The 20,070-nt window shown below is 42.3% G+C and overlaps 1 protein-coding gene across 1 annotated transcript in view; it reads right to left on the minus strand.

The window, feature by feature from the left end:
* LOC5574754 overlaps positions 1–20,070 on the minus strand; it is a 106,844-nt gene that overhangs the window by 74,970 nt on the left and 11,804 nt on the right. Inside the window, exons 6-8 of the mRNA XM_021838541.1 lie at positions 19,783–20,016; positions 4,631–4,746; positions 4,338–4,565 (exon numbers count right to left, since the gene is read on the minus strand). Of these exons, the coding sequence (XP_021694233.1) occupies positions 4,338–4,565; positions 4,631–4,746; positions 19,783–20,016 (578 nt within the window). The remainder of the gene's footprint in view (positions 1–4,337; positions 4,566–4,630; positions 4,747–19,782; positions 20,017–20,070) is intronic.

The following is a 20,070-nucleotide window of genomic DNA, read 5'->3' on the forward strand; positions in this document are numbered from 1 at the left end:
CCATGATTTTCCATAGCTCTTCGCGGTCGATGCTATCATAAGCCGCTTTGAAATCGATGAACAGGTGATGCGTTGGGACTTGGTATTCACGGCATTTCTGGAGGATTTGCCGTACAGTGAAGATTTGGTCCGTTGTCGAGCGGCCGTTGATGAAACCAGCTTGATAACTTCCCACAAACTCATTTGTTATTGGCGATAGACGACGGAAGATAATCTGGGATAGCACTTTGTAGGCGGCATTCAGGATAGTGATCGCACGATAGTTTTCACATTCCAGTTTGTCGCCTTTCTTGTAGATGGGGCATATGACCCCTTGCTTCCACTCCTCCGGCAGCTGTTCGGTTTCCCAGATTTTGACAATCAGCCGGTGCAGACAGGCGGCCAACCTCTCCGGGCCCATTTTGATGAGTTCAGCTCCAATACCATCTTTACCAGCGGCCTTATTATTCTTGAGCTGGCTGATGGCATCCTTAACTTCCCTCAATGTGGGGGCAGGTTGGTTTCCTTCATCCGCCGTGCTGACGTAGTCACTTCCTCCGCTGTCGTGACCCTCGTCGCCTGTGTTCTCCGTGCCATTCAGGTGTTCATCGTAGTGCTGCTTCCACCTTTCAATCACCTCACGTTCGTCCGTCAAGATGCTTCCGTCCTTATCCCTACACATTTCGGCTCGCGGCACGAAGCCTTTTCGGGATGCGTTGAGCTTCTCGTAGAACTTTCGCGTTTCTTGAGAACGATGCAGCTGTTCCATTTCTTCACATTCCGCTTCTTCCAGGCGGCGCTTTTTGTCCCGGAATAGTCGGGTTTGCTGCTTCCGTTTTCTTTTATATCGCTCCACGTTTTGTCGCGTTCCTTGCTGCAGCATTGCAGCCCGCGCTGCATCCTTCTCCTCCAAAACCTGCCTGCATTCATCGTCGAACCAATCGTTACATGTCCTCCTTTCCACGTACCCGACGATGCTCTCGGCTGCGTTGTTGATGGCTGCTTTTATGTTGCTCCAGCAGTCCTCAAGAGGGGCTTCGTCAAGCTCGCCCTCTTCCGGCAACGCTACCTCGAGATGCTGCGCGTATGCGGCAGCGACGTTCGGTTGGGCCAGTCGCGCTAGGTTATACCGAGGCGGGCGTCGATACCGTACATTGTTGATGACGGATAGTTTTTGGCGCAGTTTCACCATCACTAGATAGTGATCAGAGTCGATGTTAGCGCCACGATAGGTTCTGACGTCGGTAATATCGGAGAAGTGCCGTCCATCGATCAAAACGTGGTCGATTTGTGATTCCGTCTGCAGTGGTGATCTCCAGGTGTATCGATACGGGAGGCTGTGCTGGAAGTAGGTGCTGCGAATGGCCATGTTCTTGGAGGCGGCAAAATCTATCAGTCGTAGGCCGTTCTCGTTCGTCAGCCGGTGGGCGCTGAACCTTCCAATCGTCGGTCTGAACTCCTCCTCCTGGCCAACCTGAGCGTTCAAATCACCTATGATGATCTTGACGTCGTGGCTTGGACAGCGGTCGTACTCGCGTTCGAGCTGCGCGTAAAATGCGTCCTTGTCATCATCAGTGCTTCCGGAGTGAGGGCTATGCACGTTTATGATGCTGAAGTTGAAGAACCGGCCTTTGAGCCTCAACTTGCACATTCTTTCGTTGATCGGCCACCACCCGATCACACGCCTTTGCATATGACCCATCACTATGAAAGCTGTTCCCAGCTCGCGTGTATTGCCGCAGCTCTGGTAGATGGTATGATTACCTCTAAACGTTCGCACCATCGAACCTGTCCAGCACACCTCCTGCAGCGCTACGATGTCGAAACCGCGGATCTTCAGTACATCGGAGAGTATGCGTGTGCTTCCGATGAAGTTGAGAGATTTGCAGTTCCACGTACCGAGTTTCCAATCGCTAGTCCATTTCCGTCGCTGTGGTCTTTGCCGATTGTTCCGGTCCGTATTCTCTCGTTGACGTTCCTGTGCTAGTGTACTTTTACGGCTGGCTTGCAGGGCCTGACACCAACCCCCTAGATTTCCGGAGGACCATTCCCCCTATATGTTCGGAGGGCCATAGTGCGCAGTTTAGCTTAGAGTCCTTCTCTGGCACTCGGACGATGATCAGCCGCCCCTGACATGGGGAACAGACGCTGTTGTGAGCCGCTCCTAACATGGAGTACAGACGCTCAAGGTTTGCAGAAGCAAACCCCCCCTTCCCTGTCAGCATACGACCAAAGTTCCCACCGGGGGTTGGTTACCCGATCTTCCCTAAGGTTACTCGTACCCCGGCCAGTACCGCGAGGAGGTAGGGATAGGAGTTGCTGGGCAAGAGGCTAAGGACCGCACAGAGGGGTCTATTTTATTCCTTCAGGTACGCGAGGTACCAATGGTACGCCATGCCCAGCCATTTACCAACCGCAACGCTGCATATATCAAGGAATCTTCCCGGATGTATGGAAGTGACAGAAATTGGTACTATAACCAAAGTCGCGAAAACCATCAGGTGACCTATCTGTCTACTGGATACGACGGTCAAGTTGATGGAGAGGTAGATCCTCATCAGGCTAGTACCATATACGGAAGGTGTTGACGGCATGTCCAACAACAAGTTAGGATTCAGGAAAGCAAAATCTACTCTGGACGCTATCCTGTCGGTCGTTTACACAGATGAGGTGGCAATCGAGCATAAAAGGAGTGGCATCTAGATGCGGTTAATGCGTTCAACAGCGCAAGCTTGGAGGCGATAATCTACTCAAGGTATCTCATCTCAAGGTACCGGTTCAGTTGTGTAAGCTTCTAGAAGGCTATTTTGATGGTAGGATTCTACTGCATGACACAGAAGAGGGCCAGAAAAGCGTTCGAATTACCACGGTAGTGCCTCTAGGGCCCGATGTTATGGAAAGCGGTGTATGATGACGTACTGAAGCTGCCCCTTCGACGAATGTTAAGATTGTTGGCTTTGCCGACGATATCATCCTAGCGGTCTATGGTAAATCGATGGAGGAAGTCAAGTTAACAGCAGCACACTCTATTTCCATAGTTGAGGAATGGATAAAGTCTAGGAAACTAGGACTGGCCCGTCACAAGACTGAGGTGGACCGCAAGTCCTAGCAACGGGCACTCATCTCGGTAGGTGATTGCACCGAGCGATCCTTAAGGCACTGATCGATGACAAGCTCAGCTTCACCAGCTACGTTGAATATACCTGTAAAGGGCATCTACAACTATAGCAGCGCTTTCGAGGATAATGTCTAACAGCTCTGAAGTAATTACCAGCTGACGCAAGCTCCTGGCAAGCGCTTAGAACGAACAGAAACCAAAAGAGGTTGGAAAGCACGTACAGGATTATGTGCTTAAGAGTAGCATGCGCATATCGAACGGTATCTAAAGAGGCCGTGTGCATCATAATCGGGATGACGCCCATCGGGCTCATCATCAAGGAAGATGTTCAATGCTTCAACCAAAGAGGTACCAGACGAGTCCGCAACGCGTGTAAAAAGACAGCGCTCAGAGGTTGACAACAAGAATGGGATAACTCCACTAAAGGTAGATGGACCCATCGGCCAATATCAAATGTATTAGATTGCTATAGAAGAAACCACGCAGAAGTGAACTTCCACCTGACGCAGTTTCTGTCAGGACATGGTTGCTATAGGCAGTACCAGCATAGGTTTAGACACTCAGAAACTCCTGCGTGCCCCAATTGTGCTGTAGAGGAAACTGCGGAGCATGTCGTGTTCAATTGCCCGCGTTTCATTGTTGTAAGAGATCGCATGTTTGTTACATGTGGAGGAGGGACACTTCCCCGGAAACATTATGCTAGGTAAGTATGCTCGAGACTATGTTGTAAGTTTGCAAGGGAGTATGAAACTAATAGGAGAAAGAGGCCGAAAATTATCATCAGTATTACCGTAAGAGTTGTATGAGATAACTATATCTCGGTTTAAATAGTTCTGTTACCATTTCGAAAAATAAATACATGAGAAAGGAATATTTTGAAGCAAGAAAATGTAATTAAAGCTACATCATATGCCTGTTATAGTAACCCTATCGCAATTGACGTTTAACTACCGTCTGTTTATACGACCCATTCATGTTTCTCCTTGATTCCACATCAAACCAAAACCCACAAACAAATTACAAATTCTTCGAGAGTCCATCTGCCGAAGATAACAACAAAGTAAACCAAAAGTACTGCAGCCAATCAACGACAAAATCCGAACGGAGTTTCCGCCAAAACTTAACAAACCATTGTTCTATATCATACTTAGGAGTACGGCAAAAGTTGAAATTACAAGAGAGTGTTCAACAAAGCAAAGCACATAGTAAAAGACAAAAATCGGCAACGGCATCTACTTACATTGGCCAGGTCCTCAGACCCGCTGCTCATCTCGGCCGAAACCTTGCTGAGCAGCCGGGCAAAGGTGACCTTCTTCTCCAGTTTCGGGTCGGAAATTTGACGCACCATCGACGACACGGACAGCGAATGCTCGGAAAAGGTCGTCTCCTTCAGGTCCGACTCCGATTCGGCGTGGTGCACCTTGAGCCGGTTCTCGGACAGCTGGATCAGCTCGCCCAGGCTGACTTGCTGCGAGGGAGGAATGGGATCGTTAGATGGACTCTGTGATACGTTGGGGAACCGTATGGTTTTACCTTGGTAGCGGAATTGGGTGCCGGCGATACCAACTGCTGCAATATCTGCTTCTTCTCGTTGACGTTCTTCTTCGTGGGAGTTGAGTTGTTTCGCTTCTTGCGGGGAGATGGTGTCCCTGGAAATGTATCAACTCTGTACAAATTTGCTTGCAAATCAAGCCGCACGATTACGAGAGAAGTATGAAAATCAAATACTGAACTCATGATGATTCGTTCGAGCTTCAGATAAGCTCACTAAAGCATGCCACTAAAAGGAAGGTTGAACTACTGGATAGAACTAAAACACCGAATACGCTTTCTAGAGCTGGTTTTAGATAATGGTTTTGAGCTTAGCTAGTAGATTCTACGACTCTGGGTCAAGCAAAATCATACTCAAATCAACCAAAGGTGTTCTTTGTGGTGAAGTAATGACAAACTCAGAGAGCATATACAGAAAATGGCGTCATGTTAAATGCAAAGTAAGTGTGAGTGTACATGTGGACGAATGATCCCAAAACTATGAACAAAAACGGTGAAAAATATGTGCATTGTATTTGCCTACCAGCAGCCACGCTAAATTTGGTTATTGTACAGACAGATTGTTTCGTTTGGTTTCGGTTGGTGGATTATTTCCTAAGGTTATGGATTTGTACTTTTTGTAATTACGAGGTTAGGATTGTTGCTTGGGCTGTATCACACTACTGCAAGTGGGTAGGTGGTGCAAGGTTTGAGACGGGGAGGGGTGTATCTACCAATTTGACATTTACAGCGGGATTATGCAAGGAGATTCTCTAGTCGTATATTTATACGTTCAAGTTATGTTAATGCACTTCATCTAGAATCTAAAAAAAAAGTCGAAAAGACAAAAAGTTGAAGAGGAAAATAAACGGGCAACAAGTCCTAAAAAAGAAGAAACAACTTTTCACAATTCAAATCATATTCGAGCTTTTGTCTCTCGATCATTTGTTCTGTTGACCTTTCGTCAACATTTTGTCCTAAACCATTTGTCTCCGTGGTTTCCATGTACGTTTATATGGAAGCTCGTATACAACGTTTGGTGGTCAGACGACTACCGCATCTGCTTAGTAAGCAGAAGAGTCTAGTTTTCTAGTTGTGCAATCAATATCTATATAGATACATTTCACTTCCACATACTTTCATTCGCACTCATTCGTGTTCTAGCGATTGCTAGAACCACCCAAGTAACCAATAAGCCGTAAAAATCGGCACCAAATCTGTTCTATAGTCGTTTTAAAGGCATGGCCAAAATGGCTAATTGGAACTACACTCCCTTGCATAAAAATTTTATAGCACCTGTAGGCGAATTTCGTGGGGCCCAGATAGCCGTAGCGGTAAACGCGCAGCTATTCAGCAAGACCAAGCTGAGGGTCGTGGGTTCGAATTCCACCGGTCGAGGATCTTTCCGGATTGGAAATTTTCTCGACTTCCCAGGGCATAGAGTATCTTCGTACCTGCCACACGATATACGCATGCAAAAATCGTCATTGGCATAGTAAGCTCTCACTTAATAACTGTGGAAGTGCTGATAAGAACACTAAGCTGAGAAGCAGGCTCTGTCCCAGTGGGGACGTAACGCCAGAAAGAAGAAGAAGAAACGTCATGTACACCAGCCTCTTAACAGCGTTGACAGTTGTTGTATGCTGCTTGCAGGCACAGCGTTTACAAGCACTGTGGTATAGCGTTATATACCAGGCAATGGACATGCCCTATATCAACTGCAGCTATTTGCAGTAGACAGGTTGTCCCTGGCCCGATCTATCTGACTTTTCAATATGTCACTTGAATCTGGTGAATTTCCAAAGGAATGGAAAAAGTCTTTCTTGGTACCTATTTACAAATCAGGCAAAAAATCTGATATCAGGAACTATCGTGGGATTGCCATCATTTCATGCATTCCAAAACTGTTCGAATCAATTATTAACAAATGTATTTTTGGTCAAATTAAACACAGAATAACTAATTCACAACATGGCTTCTTTAAAGGCCGTTCAACTACTACACACCTCCTGGAGTTTGTTGATTATTCCCTAATGGCAATGGATAAAGGTAACCACGTAGAGGCTCTCTACACTGATTTTAGTAAAGCATTTGATAGACTTGACATTTCAATGTTAATTTTCAAACTGAGTAAAATAGGTATCGAGAAAAAGCTTCTCAAATGGATTGAATCATATCTAACTGACCGGCAGCAAATAGTAAGATTTAATGACAAAAAAATCCAAACCAATTCAAGTCACATCAGGTGTTCCTCAGGACTCCCACTTAAGACCTCTTTTTTTATTTTATACTAGTGGTCCCGGCAAACTTCGTCTTGCCATCAAGTAGGCTGTTGAAAAATGCCATCAATCATCCCATACAAACTGACATATTAGTTCACACCCATTTAATTGAATTTCCCGGAAACTTTCCCAAACCTTTTCTTCATACGAACACGTCGGAACCCATGAAGAAGACAGCAGTGAAAGAATTGTAAAAATCGGTTTTCCCATTCTCAAGCCATTTCGTGACATACAAACAACATTCCATTTTTATTTATTTAGATGTTAACGACGTATCTTTTATTCTTAAAAAAATACGGATTCTTAATATGCAGATGACATTAAATTGTTTTTAGAAATCATGAAAGACGACGATTATGAAACATTTCATAATGAAATACTTTTATTTAATACCTGGTGTTTTAAAAGTTTATTGAAGTTGAATGTTGAAAAATGTAATCTAATAACTTATAGCAGAAAACGAAACACTCCGAATTTAACAATAAGGTTAGGAAACCAACATGTTAAGAAATGTGATAAAATTAGAGATCTAGGAGTAATTTTGGATTCCAAATTAACGTTCGTTGAACATTACAACACAATAACTCATAAAGCGGGCAATATGCTTAACTTCATAAAACGTTTCGGATATCATTTTCAAGACCCTTATACGATCAAAACCCTTTACGTTGCTTATGTGAGATCCATATTAGAGTATTGTAGTGTTGTCTGGTCCCCATATTTGAAATCACATGAAGAACAAATAGAGTCGATTCAAAAGCAGTTTTTACTATCCAGCTTTTTACGCTCGCCATAAAAACAATATGCTATAAAATATTTGACTATCAGCACTGAACTGAAACTTGGAAATATGTCCTCAGCATGCCTTGACGAATCGTCAAATTTCATTGTTTTTCTTTCTGTCAATCAAAGGAAAATAATGTTTGAATTTGCGAAAATAATCTTATTCGTTATTGGCCCTGTCCTTTTGTTCCGAAAGGGGTATGGGCGCGTTCTGCCAACTCGGTCGAGGCAGATTTCTTATGTGACCAAGTTACAACATGGACGTTCCAGAATGAAGTGTTGTGCTTGTGGGGAGCACTTGAAGATGGGATGGAAAGTCATTAATTCGCGTTCGTGCTTTACTTCTGCTTATCTAAAAAGTTATACGCAATAACCGACCCTGAGTTTAACTATCTAAATTAACAGTTGCAAATACATTAATCGTTCTTAGCTTACTAACATGTCGTCGCGTTAATTTTAGGGTAGGTGTACAAGTTATGGATACAATGGTTCCCTATTTCGCCATACCTGATAATTTGATTCTTTTCACATGTTTATTCATTCTGTGTGTTTTAGTAGTTTGATATCAAATGAATCTTGATGTTGAAACATTCAAAAATATTCAAAATGTGAAAGTTGTCGAGGAAACACATATGGCCAAATAGGGAATCACTATAGCCACAACTGGTACACTTTCCCTATATCATAATGATCTTTTATCTACATCAGTTGAACCATTCTGAATGGCCGTAGTGAGAATATCACCAAGAACTTCTCACATGAAATAAAGTTGGATTGTCCTACATTGAAACATCAAGGTTTTTGCTCTTTCGGATTAATTTTCTGTTGTTTATCATTAGTTTCAGGGATTGTTATCGTGGGAATCCAAAGAGCGAATTTTGTATGACTTCAATGTAGGCCAATACTGCAATAAAGCATGTAACAATCACTAACATTCCTTCTCTCTTTATCCTTGTTTTCATATCTAATCCAACTGTTTCAACTGTCCGCAGAGGGAAGACTGGAACGTCTGTTGAGTGCCTGCGTTTGGGAGACATGCGAAAGTTGGAACTCGCCGCCGGACTGAATGTCACGGACGACTTTCTCAAAATGTTGGTTTTGCAACGGATGCCGTCGAGTGTCGAGGCCTGGGAGGGAGGCACCGATACTACACACGAAATATGGAACAACGTTTGTTTGAACTGCAAGATAACTCCAGCTTGCCAACAACAATCAAGGCAGGCTTGGGGAAAATCGCTAGTTTTCTTTTGTTGTGTAGTTTCGATCTTTCCTGACAAACATGGAAAAAGGGCTACAGTTTTCTATGCACAAAATATTCATTTTCATTGGAAAAAGTAAAACGATGGGTTTTCAATTCTTTATATTCAATCAGATTGAAAGGTGCTTACGTGACATTACTTGCATTGTGTGCATGGATTGATTTTTATTCGATTTTTGTCACTTTTGATGAAAAGCGAAAATGTGTTCTAATCAGTTACGCGCTTTTTCCATGTTAGTCCAATGTTTGAGATCTGGGCTCACAGTGACAGTTTGTGACAGCGGAATCCCGGCTCACTATGACGTACATAATTTTGAATTGGTTTCTCCCTCCTAGGTCGAGGCTATTCTCACAATCAGCGATGGTACTATTAGGAAGCTGGCGGAAATGGCGAATAAAATGATGAATTCTCCAACAAACAACAAATCAAGTTTCCGCTACTGCAAGTAACAGCAAATTGTTTTTAGATTTTAGTTCGAGTGACAGAAAAGCAACGAAAATTATTTCAGAGAGTGATGGGTTACTAAGGATTTATTTTCGAGTTTCAGTTCAGTGGTGATAGTCAGCTTCTGTCAAAGATTTTATAGCATGGCTAGCGTAAAAAGCTGGATACGCACTCCGCAAATTAGGATGGACTGTATTTCCTCTTCCGTCATATAAAGCACGATGCATGTTGATAAACATTCAGACATTAAAACAGCGACGAGAATATGCCATGGTCGCATTTGTTAACGATATCGGTTCACAACGTATTGACTCAACAAAGCTATTATCCAAATTAAACTTTTATGCTCCTAATCAACAATTGCGTCACAGAAATTTGTTTACTTTAGATCGTTATCGTACAAACTACGTCAAATTTAGTCCTCTAAATCAAATGATGTCTGTTTACAATGAGCACTGTGAAATGATTGATCTAAGTATGCCCCGGATACACGCCAACTGATGGGTGGATAGTCACTTCTTATAGTGATGAGTCCTCTCAGCGCGGCAAAAACAAAGAGGATGACACCACAAAAGATCAAATAAATGGTCGCAGTGGTAATATGTCCCCGACACTGAAAAAAAAATGCCCCGGACCAAATTGAAATCATATTTTAACTCACTAGGAAATCATAGAATATAAGAAACTATGTAACTATGTAGTCTACAAATGATTGACGAAATAAATAAATAAATAAATAAATATCTGACAAGCCAATCGAGCCCTCTGTCACCATAGAAGATGGTGTCTCCATCATGTCGATAGCCTGTTATATACCCATATACGCAGGGCCGGATTTACAAATGTTGGAGCCCGGGGGCCATTTCTTGTGAGGGCCCTTTTCCCAAAAAAAAACAATTTGATACTTTACTTCATGAACGTAAACCGATTTCAAATTTAAATGTAATGTAGGCAGGGTTGTTGAATGTCATGATTATCACGCGACTTTGACAATTGAATATTGCTTATTGTTTTTCCCTGTGACCTTTTCTGAATTACTCTCGGTTGGCAATATTTACTGATGCAATATTTCACATAGAAGGATACTACAAGTTTTTATTTTTTTCCAAAATTTTGACATTTAACAGCACTGAATGTAGGGGATGTTTTTTATATTTAATACATCTTAGTAGATTTTATTTGTTAACAAGTTGAATTCAATGTTTTTGTCAATGTCAAACAATGTCAACAACAAAATTCGTTTGATGATTCTCTTCGTATTTGTACCTAAATTCAAATTATGCTTATTTAATTCATGTTCAATATTCAAGTTGTTGAGCAAACAAATTTATTTAACAGTTTTGAGTTGAAGAAATTGCTGTAGGGCTGGTAGCAGGTCTTTTCTAGAGGCTGTTTCTATTTAAGGTGATTATAAAACGAAGCCAAACTTTGAATTTTCAAGTGCACAAGACGAGAGTATCTGACAACAGTTCGCGTTGAAACCCAATCAAATTGCTTGCTTGCTGGTGGTGACCAATAGGATAGATTTTCTACGCGGAGCGCTGTTTGGTTCTAAAGTCTTGTGCTCTTGGAAATTTGAGGTGTGGCTTCGTTCTATAATCACCCTTAATGAAAGTCTCTGAATAGTCATTCATTTTTAATGGAACATTAATATCCATTTTTTATGGAACTGCAAGATCTCTATTTTAATCAAAATGCTCTCTAGAGTGTCTTTTCCTCTCGTTAGGATTGCAGTGAATCCTGATGCAAAATTCTACGGGATCCAGAGAAAAAAAAATCAAAGACTTTAATGCAGCTTTTCGGCAGGTACTTCAAGAATTTCCTCTTACATGTCCCTTTGGCTATCGATGTTCCAGTACCGTTTTTCAATCCATCAAGCGACAAAGATACAATGCTAAGAATCATCCAGAATTGGATGACAAATCTGACAGATTGAACTACCTTCCTTATTATAGATACCTTGATGTTGACCGAAATAAAATGTGTAACTTTATGTAATCATCTATCGCGAATTATGTGTGTAACCATAAAATATGTAGGGTGCCGGTGCCATTAGTGGACTACCTAAGCTTTAAAAAATCATAACAAAATAACGAAAAGCCTTAACAGAGATCTTTCGGCGTCAACAGAAAGATTTCAACCTCTACTATATGGGAAAAATATAAAAAGACTGATAAAACTAATTTTTTAACATAAAATCGCTTGAGCCAATATTGGTACACGTGTTCCAGTAGTTGCGCTAGTGCTCCAGTAGTAGACGTTCGGGAATGATACAAGGAATTTTTAACAAAATGGTAAATTTTTACATAGGTTTAACATTTTTCCCTCGAAACAGCAACTAATATCTTTCGAATGAAGCATAAAGATCATCTCTGGGACTCTTCTTCATTTTTTTACATCCATTTTAAAAACTGCTTCTATCCGTTGATCCACTACTGGAACACGACGGCGACTATTTTTTTGCGTAAATTTAATTATTTATATGACTTTTTGATAGAATAAAAAGCTGAAATTTGGCAAATCGACTAAACTAAGGACTGTTCATTTTATAAAGTGGACACCTTGTGCATGCTGTATCTTTCTTATTAATCAATGAAATTTCAATCGGTTTTTTGCACATCGTTCGACTAGTATTGTACAATGTTGTGATAATAAAAATTCTCCAAAAAAATTAAATTTCACACGAATATGGAACAACGATTAGATCGGTCGATTTTTTGAGGTTATCAAAATCAATGATTGTAAGAAATTGGCTGGAAAATTCGATAATTTATATTTTCTATTTTCAAAAAAGGCTTGTTCTTTGAAAGCATCATCAATCAGAAGCCTGATGGAAAAAATAAAGTTATTTTTGGAGCAACAATTTTACAAATATAATAAAATCAATTTTCCCGTATATTTTTAGAGAATTTTTTTTTAAATTTGATGGGAATTGATATGAGTAGAATTTTTTGTGTAAAAGTACGTCCTGACGGAAGTCCTAGTATAGTATTAATATGAAAAATAACTTACGCCTTCATAGAGTTACTTAGTAAGTCCCCACGTCACATTCAAAGCACAACAGAAACACAATTGCTTTATTCTTAGAAGACCTATCAAAGTACATTGACAATCATTGACAAATTGGCAACACTGCTGTAATGAAATCGATTTTATTTTCCACATATTATTTTCATAATATGTTATTCTGAGATTACCAATTGAAAAATTCGGAGAAAATTGTTTACAATTTGCTGTAGATCGATAAATATGCGTACATGATTTTGAAAGTATGAGACTTTTTAGTAAAACTACCATAAACAGTAAAATTTATACTTAAGACTGTGGTTTTATCTCACGATTTAGCTTTCGTTTATACTAATATAGTTTCTTTAGTAATCCAAACTAGTTTTGAACACGCTTTTTAATGTTCTCTTTTGCTGGGAGTGAAAGGATGGTGTATCAGTAAATTTGGCCATAAATGGGTAAATCACTAAAGTTACCTAATGTCATAGAATGGTGGAATATAATTGATATTTTTAAAGCTTTACCTTTAGTAGAATAGTAAAGGATACAAACATACAATTTGTTCATAAAAATAAGGATTTTTGTTTTGCGAAAAATAATGTTAAACTTTGACGGACAGCTTTTTTTAAGAGTTTTTGGAAAAACTATTTAGCTCTTCAACCAAAAGCATTTTCAAAGATTTTATATTTTTATAGCATTTTAGAATAATAGATCAACGATACACAGAAAACCGATTACGATTTTATCAATAAATAAAAAAGATATAGCATAAACAAAGTGTCCACTTTATAAAATGAACAGTCTTTAGAGGCGATCTATCCACCAAAAATAACACATGTCGTTTTTATCGCAAAATGTATGTTTTATTCCATAGTCCAATCTACTGGTACATTACAACCATTGGTACCGGCACCCTACGCACGGTAAAAAAATAGCAGCATGATATCAACAGTTCTGCACTTGGATTTGCATTACTGTTCAATCTTGGCAATACCGAAAAAACATCCCTTGAACTCAACGTTGCATGTTTTAATTTGAAAGCAAATAAACGTTCCCGCCTGACCCAGACTTGAACCTTCAATCTTCGGGGTGCTAGTTCTGTATCTTACCTCGACTCCAATTTGCCTCTGTTAGACGTGATTGAATTAATTTCAATCTCTTTCTACAGCTAGCTGCCAATGATTGCTTTCATACATGATGATCAAAATCAACGACTTTTCACTTCAGAGTCTAGTGCTAAAGACAGCACAACCAATGAAAAATTTAAACTCTTCAAAGAATGGTGATTGGTGTTTTGGATTAAGTCAAGATATCAATCAATTAAATCGAACGTGCTAATTTCTTACCGTGCGACTATGTCCTCCACCTCCCGATGACAGCTGTCATCGTCAACATTATTCCCACATCGCACACTCATCAGCACACGTACAGTTTCCGGTAGGACTCCGACACAGACAAACAGACGTCACACTCTCATCATTGGCCATCGACCACCTTTTTAACGGTCGGTTCAAAAATATAGTAGGTGGCCGATTCACCACCCGCAGCGCTCGCATCGTTTTTGTTCGTGTTTGACGTTTGCACACTACCGCCATCTGTTGGCCTATCGGCCAAACACACCGATTTTAGCATTGGGCGTACATGTCCTCGTGACTATGATTTTGATCGACATTTGTTCTAAGTGTTACGTCTGTTTGTCTGTGACTCCGAGTGACACACAAAAAGTAGGACCAGCTTGTAGCTTCACAAAAGAGACAATGGCGAATCGGAAAACCGGTGCTGTGCCAGGAATCGCTGCACGTAGGAGAATCGGAGTTGCTCTCCGTGCCAATCACCCTTATTCTTGTTTACGGCGGATCCAACTTTCGATCGAATCCTATTCGTTCGAATCCATTGCCCACTTCATTTTGCTGGCGTAAACGAGAATGCGAAAGGGTTTTCGATCGAAAGCGCATTCGTACGTAAACAAGAATAGGGGTGAATATCAGCAAATATCCCGTAAGTTAACAAAATTTACAATTAGGCAGGATAACTCAGGCTTACGGTACTGCCCACGTGAAGGTTCACGATACAAGTCGCGGATCGGACCAGAACCCGGTTAAAGCTGTGGCTTGAGGAGCTTACGTCCCAAACAACCCACCAGCGGCACCACGAAAGTACTTTTCACACCGCCATCGACGAATAAAGCGTTAAAAACACGCAATTCCATCCCATATAGCACATATCTACAAAGCCATTATTTGAGCCCAATCCTGGCGTGCATGCATTATTTGCCGGTACTCTGAATGAGCAAAACCCCGTGCGGAACTTAGCCTTCCCAGAAAAATATGGACTATCTTCCCGGCAGTGGGGTATCGACAGTTTCTAACCCTACCCTGAAAGCACATTCAGGACTCATCGGAGAGGCTAATAATTCGGCAATTCGTCCAAGATTGGTCTAGTACTCTTTGGTCCACCCAATGAGAGACGAGCCTTCACTTTGAAGTTCGCGCTTTACGGTTGATGGAACTCAAGGTAAGACACTAATGATCTGCGATCATTTTAGGGCGCGCATTACGAGACTAACTTCCATCAAGGTCATCGCTGGTTCAGGTAGGATTGGCGTGTCTTAGCTTCTCGATTATGTTCAACTCGCCACGGACAACGTGTGAAATCCAGGGACTTCCTCCGAGATTGGGACGCCATCAGTACGCTGAAGAAGCACCGTTCCCAGAAGAAATTTGTTCAGCACCTCATCGACCTGAAGAGGACCACCGCAACAGGATAGTGGAATTCCTCGACCGCCCTAGCTGCCTAAATCCATCATCAAAATGGACTCGGAACCACCGAAACCAGATAGAAGAATTGTCAACACTCGAACAGACAACCAACGTGTCGCCGGCATCGGTGGTCGTGCCGACGGCCGTCGCATACTACCACGGGAAGGAACAAGAGATATGTATGTGCGTGCATGCGGAGGTGTGCACTGTTTGTGTACCTGGGTCTAGGGAGGACCTGAACGGCGCCTTTGACCTACAAGAGCGCCATCGAATTACCGTTGCAGATCGAGGCCCCGCAATGAGAAAATCAACGGCAACAGTAGTTGCAGCCAGGTTAATTTAGGGTAGGCTATTTTCAAGACAAACCAAAATGTTCATGGCCAATGATATTGGGTTGGCAAGTGGCATGAGGTGAGAATTATCGGTCTTGTTTAGAGAGGTGACAATTCTCGATTCGAGTGAAGTGATTCTCCATTTGATTTACACGGCGAGTCACTTCACTCGAGTCGAGAATTGTCACCTCGCTATACGAGACCGACAGTTCTCACCTCACGCCACACGTAGAATAAGGCCAATTATGTTACCGCTAAATCCTTCCAATCATGTCTAAACTCCCTCGCTCGAGTGTGCTATATTGGCTGAGCGACACTGCTCGTCAACATCTACTACAGCGGCGGCAATAGAGCAGAACGTGAAATGAAGCGGGTTATTCGGTGGAAATTGGTAAGCGACCGAATCTGTGTGTTGACAATGAAAGGCAATCTCCTCAATTATAGCCTGATCAGCATATATGCGCCAACGAACGATAAGCCCGATGACATGAAGGATGAGCTCTATGAGAGTCTAGATAAGGCCAACGGAGAATGCCCAAAAGGGGCCTAGATAGCCGTAGCGGTAAACGCGCAGCTATTCAGCATGACCAAGCTGAGGGTCGTGGGTTCGAATCCCACCGGTCGAGGATCTTTTCGGGTTGGAAATTTTCTCGATTTCCCAGGGCATCAAGTATCTTCGTACCTGCCACACGATATACGCATGCAAAAATGGTCATTGGCATAGTAAGCTCTCAGTTAATAACTGTGGAAGTGCTCATTAGAACACTAAGCTGAGAAGCAGGCTCTGTCCCAGTGGGGACGTAACGCCAGAAAGAAGAAGAATGCCCAAAACAAGATTCTTTCTCCGACCTGTCATTGGAACGGAAAGCCTCCATTCCGTTACTAATGATAGTTGACAGCGGCTTGTAACCTTCGCTGCAGCTAGAGGGATGGCAATCATCTACTTTGCACCTAGGAATATCCGCAAACACAACTGACAACACCCGAATGGCGATGTATTCTCCCAAATAGACCAGGTGCTGGTTGATGGCTGACGTTTATCAGAAGTCATAGCTGTCGGGACCTTTCGGGGCCCTAATGTCGACTCGGATCATTATCCCGTTGTTAATAAAATTACGGCGTGATTACTCAGCGTCACAATTTCCAGGAATCACCGTACGATGCGCTCCGATATCCAACGTTTGTCAATGGATGGGATAGCTGCATAGCACCGCCAGCAGATAGGCAAGCAATTAGAAAGAATCAACGTTTCTGAAGATATCAACAATCTGAGGGGTGCCTATCCACGAAGGCGAAACGACTGGTTCAGAGAAGAGTACAATCACATCCAAAGATTTTCAAGTGCTCGAAGCACGGTTTTCGGCCGTTCCACCGTTCAAATGGACTCATGCCGATTGGTCGTGACGGCAAACAATTTTGAAGATACTTTGCAGTCAAAACTGCCTCGTTCCTGTACTTCGCATCAAGTCCGGCTTCTAGCAGCATACACATGGTCATTTCCTTCAGGTAGCGGTTAGGGCTCTCCGCAACCCCGTTCTTTTGCGGCGAGTATGGCGTTGTGAACTGGCTGATGATTCCTTTGCTTCGCAAAAATAGTATAACTCCTTGGCAACGTATTCACCGACGGCCGATTGCACGACATCGAGTATCTCCTTTGGACCACGGTCGGCCGTCTTCTGTAGTGGAGTCCGTGACATTTTTGCATCCAGGCAGCATCAGCAGACCGTACATCCATCGCATTCCACCAGTTTCATGCCATTAGCTGCACCGTGTGAACCGCTTAAATCTCTTCAATGCCTGATGGCCGAGACACCTGTGCCCCGTATTAATTAACTCACCGTTGCTTGATCTGGAACTCAAAGTCTGTACAGGCAGCCATAGCGATCGGCTACAACTGCTATTTCGTAACTTTTCTTACGGAACTCGCATCCGTTTTCCTCAAAAACAACATTGAAGCATTTGTTTGTTCGGAATATATAGCACATCGAAGAAACCTCTGTTCCCAGTCATGTGCCTCGATGCCCTGCTATCCACAAACAACCCAAGTGGTCCACCTTCCCTGCAATCCAAGCAAGAGTTCCATCAAAGACGTTTTGAACCTGCATCGCTTCTGCCAAACCGTCTTACGAATGATTCGTTTTATTTGCCTTCCTTCCGGATGCCTTCTGCTGGCTCCGACAATTCGTATGACCAGGTTTCTTGTATAGAAGACATACCAGCGTCTCTTGAATTTCGTGAACTGCTGCCCTTCCATGTCGCTGTATTCTCTCAACTCCGTGATAATGATAGGTGAGGTGATAAATAGATGAGTTTCTTGATTAGGTAAACCTTGGATCCCTTGTCATGGTAGTCCTTCAATGTTTGCCACGCATGCTGCTCCTCACTAGGCTCGTTTAGCTGTCATCAATGTAAAGCCCAATCGTAGCACGGGTCATCAAATTCGTCCTGCTCCAGTCGTTAGTAACCGTTTCTGGTTTTGCCTGGCCACAAATCCTTTCACACGAACAGCATTTTATTAACTTTATTCAATTTGCGTTATTTCCGCTGGGCCCATAACCTGTGAGCAGACACCGGAATAAACTCCCAGGAAACGTGAACTAAACGCTAATAACAACGATTATAAACCACGGACTACTTTTACCCTGAGACGAGACTCGCGAAGACGGTCTTCTTTTTCTGTGATTGCTGAGTTTTTTTCTTATTCCACTTTGTGTTTATACCAATTATGCGCATGCTGTTCAAATCCTCACATGAACCTCTCAGCAAAAAATGATTGAGTTTGCATCACATCGAATCATAAATAGCCGTTTGAGTGAAATTTCATGCCAGCAAACGTAGCAGACATTAGAAATAATTAATCTTCTGCTTAGATTTATCAGCAACTTTGGAAAAAACTGCTCCACCGACTGAGGTTTTTAATAACAGTTTACTTTGAACACAATACTTTTCACTTTTTCAGCCATAAAAACGGTGGGCTGCATTTGACGTTTCGTGAGAGGGGAATCTGGGCTGCATATGACGTTGATATTTTTCCTCTTCGCGAGTCTCTCTCAGCTTTTACCAACAACGTGTTCGTTTATTTACTCTTCAATGACAGTTTCTTACACACGGAAAGAAAACCAATATTCGTAGTTTACATTTGCTGGATCAATTTTCGATCGGGGCGTATTCATGTTATCGGTGCTACACATCAACAGTATTGATGCTGCCCGTTCCGACGGGAGTAAAGATTGTAGGCTTCGATGACGACATTGAGCTCGAAATGACATGACATTTCTGGCAAGCAAGGACTCGATTACACGACTGTGTGTGCGCACTTTTTTCTGAATGGAGATTCTTTTATCTTGCGGGTTTCGCGTAAGGGTCTCTGCTTACGGTCAACCCCTCCCGACCAACCAGTCTTCATAATTCTTTATAGATCTTTGACCAACGATGGCGATCGCTAACGGTTCAAAACGAATCTTTATCGATCGCTATCGAAAATCACTGACTGGTTGACCGGGCTTTGCTTTTGGCCCTTCATACAGGAGTATGATTGAATACTAATAGACTTACAGACAAGTATCAAATACGGTTCGTTGGATCTGCGAAAACATCTTATTGAACCTCTGACTTGGAGTGTTGTACAACAAATAACAAATATTACAGTAGTGTCATCGATATAGTCTTAAGTGCTTCGGATCTAATTTCTTGTTAACAACAGTTGGTGCCGGTGCATTTTGTGTATAACATTCATTTTACGGACATCAGCTTTTGGCATATGCTTATTTTGTGAGGATAGGTTAAAGCCACATCAAAATACACGCAATACAGGATAGAATACTTCAAAGGGGTAGTGTGAGAAATATTTAGAAGCCAATGTTCTTGTTGGATCACAACACTATGTGAAGTTTCTCGGAAGGACAGGTCAGATATGTAGGAAAGTTACTATCAACTACAAAACGCGAAACGGTTTTTGGAGGGAAGAGTTAAGGTTATCAGCAGAGTTAATGGTAGATACAGCGCATTTAGGGATAGGAATGAAATGAGTTGAAACTGCCAAGACTTCTGGAGTAAATTTGAAGTTTTTGGCAGTTTTCCAGAGTTGAGTCAATGCAAAGAGCAAACCAATTCAGAGGACAGGATAGAGGAAGGACTAGAGAGATAGTGAGAGATTGAGTTCACTGATTAACATTCGAAAAACTTGTTAGAGGGTTAGTTTGAGGGTAAATTGAACTGATCGAAAGTCGAATCGGTTTCGGTTTGATTTGCTTAGAAAAATAAGATTATTCATATGTTTGTCTGTCTTACGTCGAGGAGGGGGCCGTAATAGATCATCTAATGAAAATGTTCTAGCGGTTGCCCCTCCAACTTGCTGAGGGCTGCTGAGGCTCAATATGGATGGTTTTCTAATACCCAAACGTCCGAAGATGGTCCGGTGCGTTGCCGGGGTGGTGGCCGTTGACGAGGGCACCGTTCCGACGGCCGTTGCTTGCAGCTGTTCACGAAGAGCCGTATTTAGGTGGTGCGGCGGGAAGTTCGCAGCTGTAGGAAGAGAACACTCGTTAGCATTCCAACTCAAAACCCAAGCTTGACCTA

Source organism: Aedes aegypti, chromosome 1, assembly GCF_002204515.2.
Source record: "Aedes aegypti strain LVP_AGWG chromosome 1, AaegL5.0 Primary Assembly, whole genome shotgun sequence".
Lineage (NCBI taxonomy): Eukaryota > Metazoa > Arthropoda > Insecta > Diptera > Culicidae > Aedes > Aedes aegypti.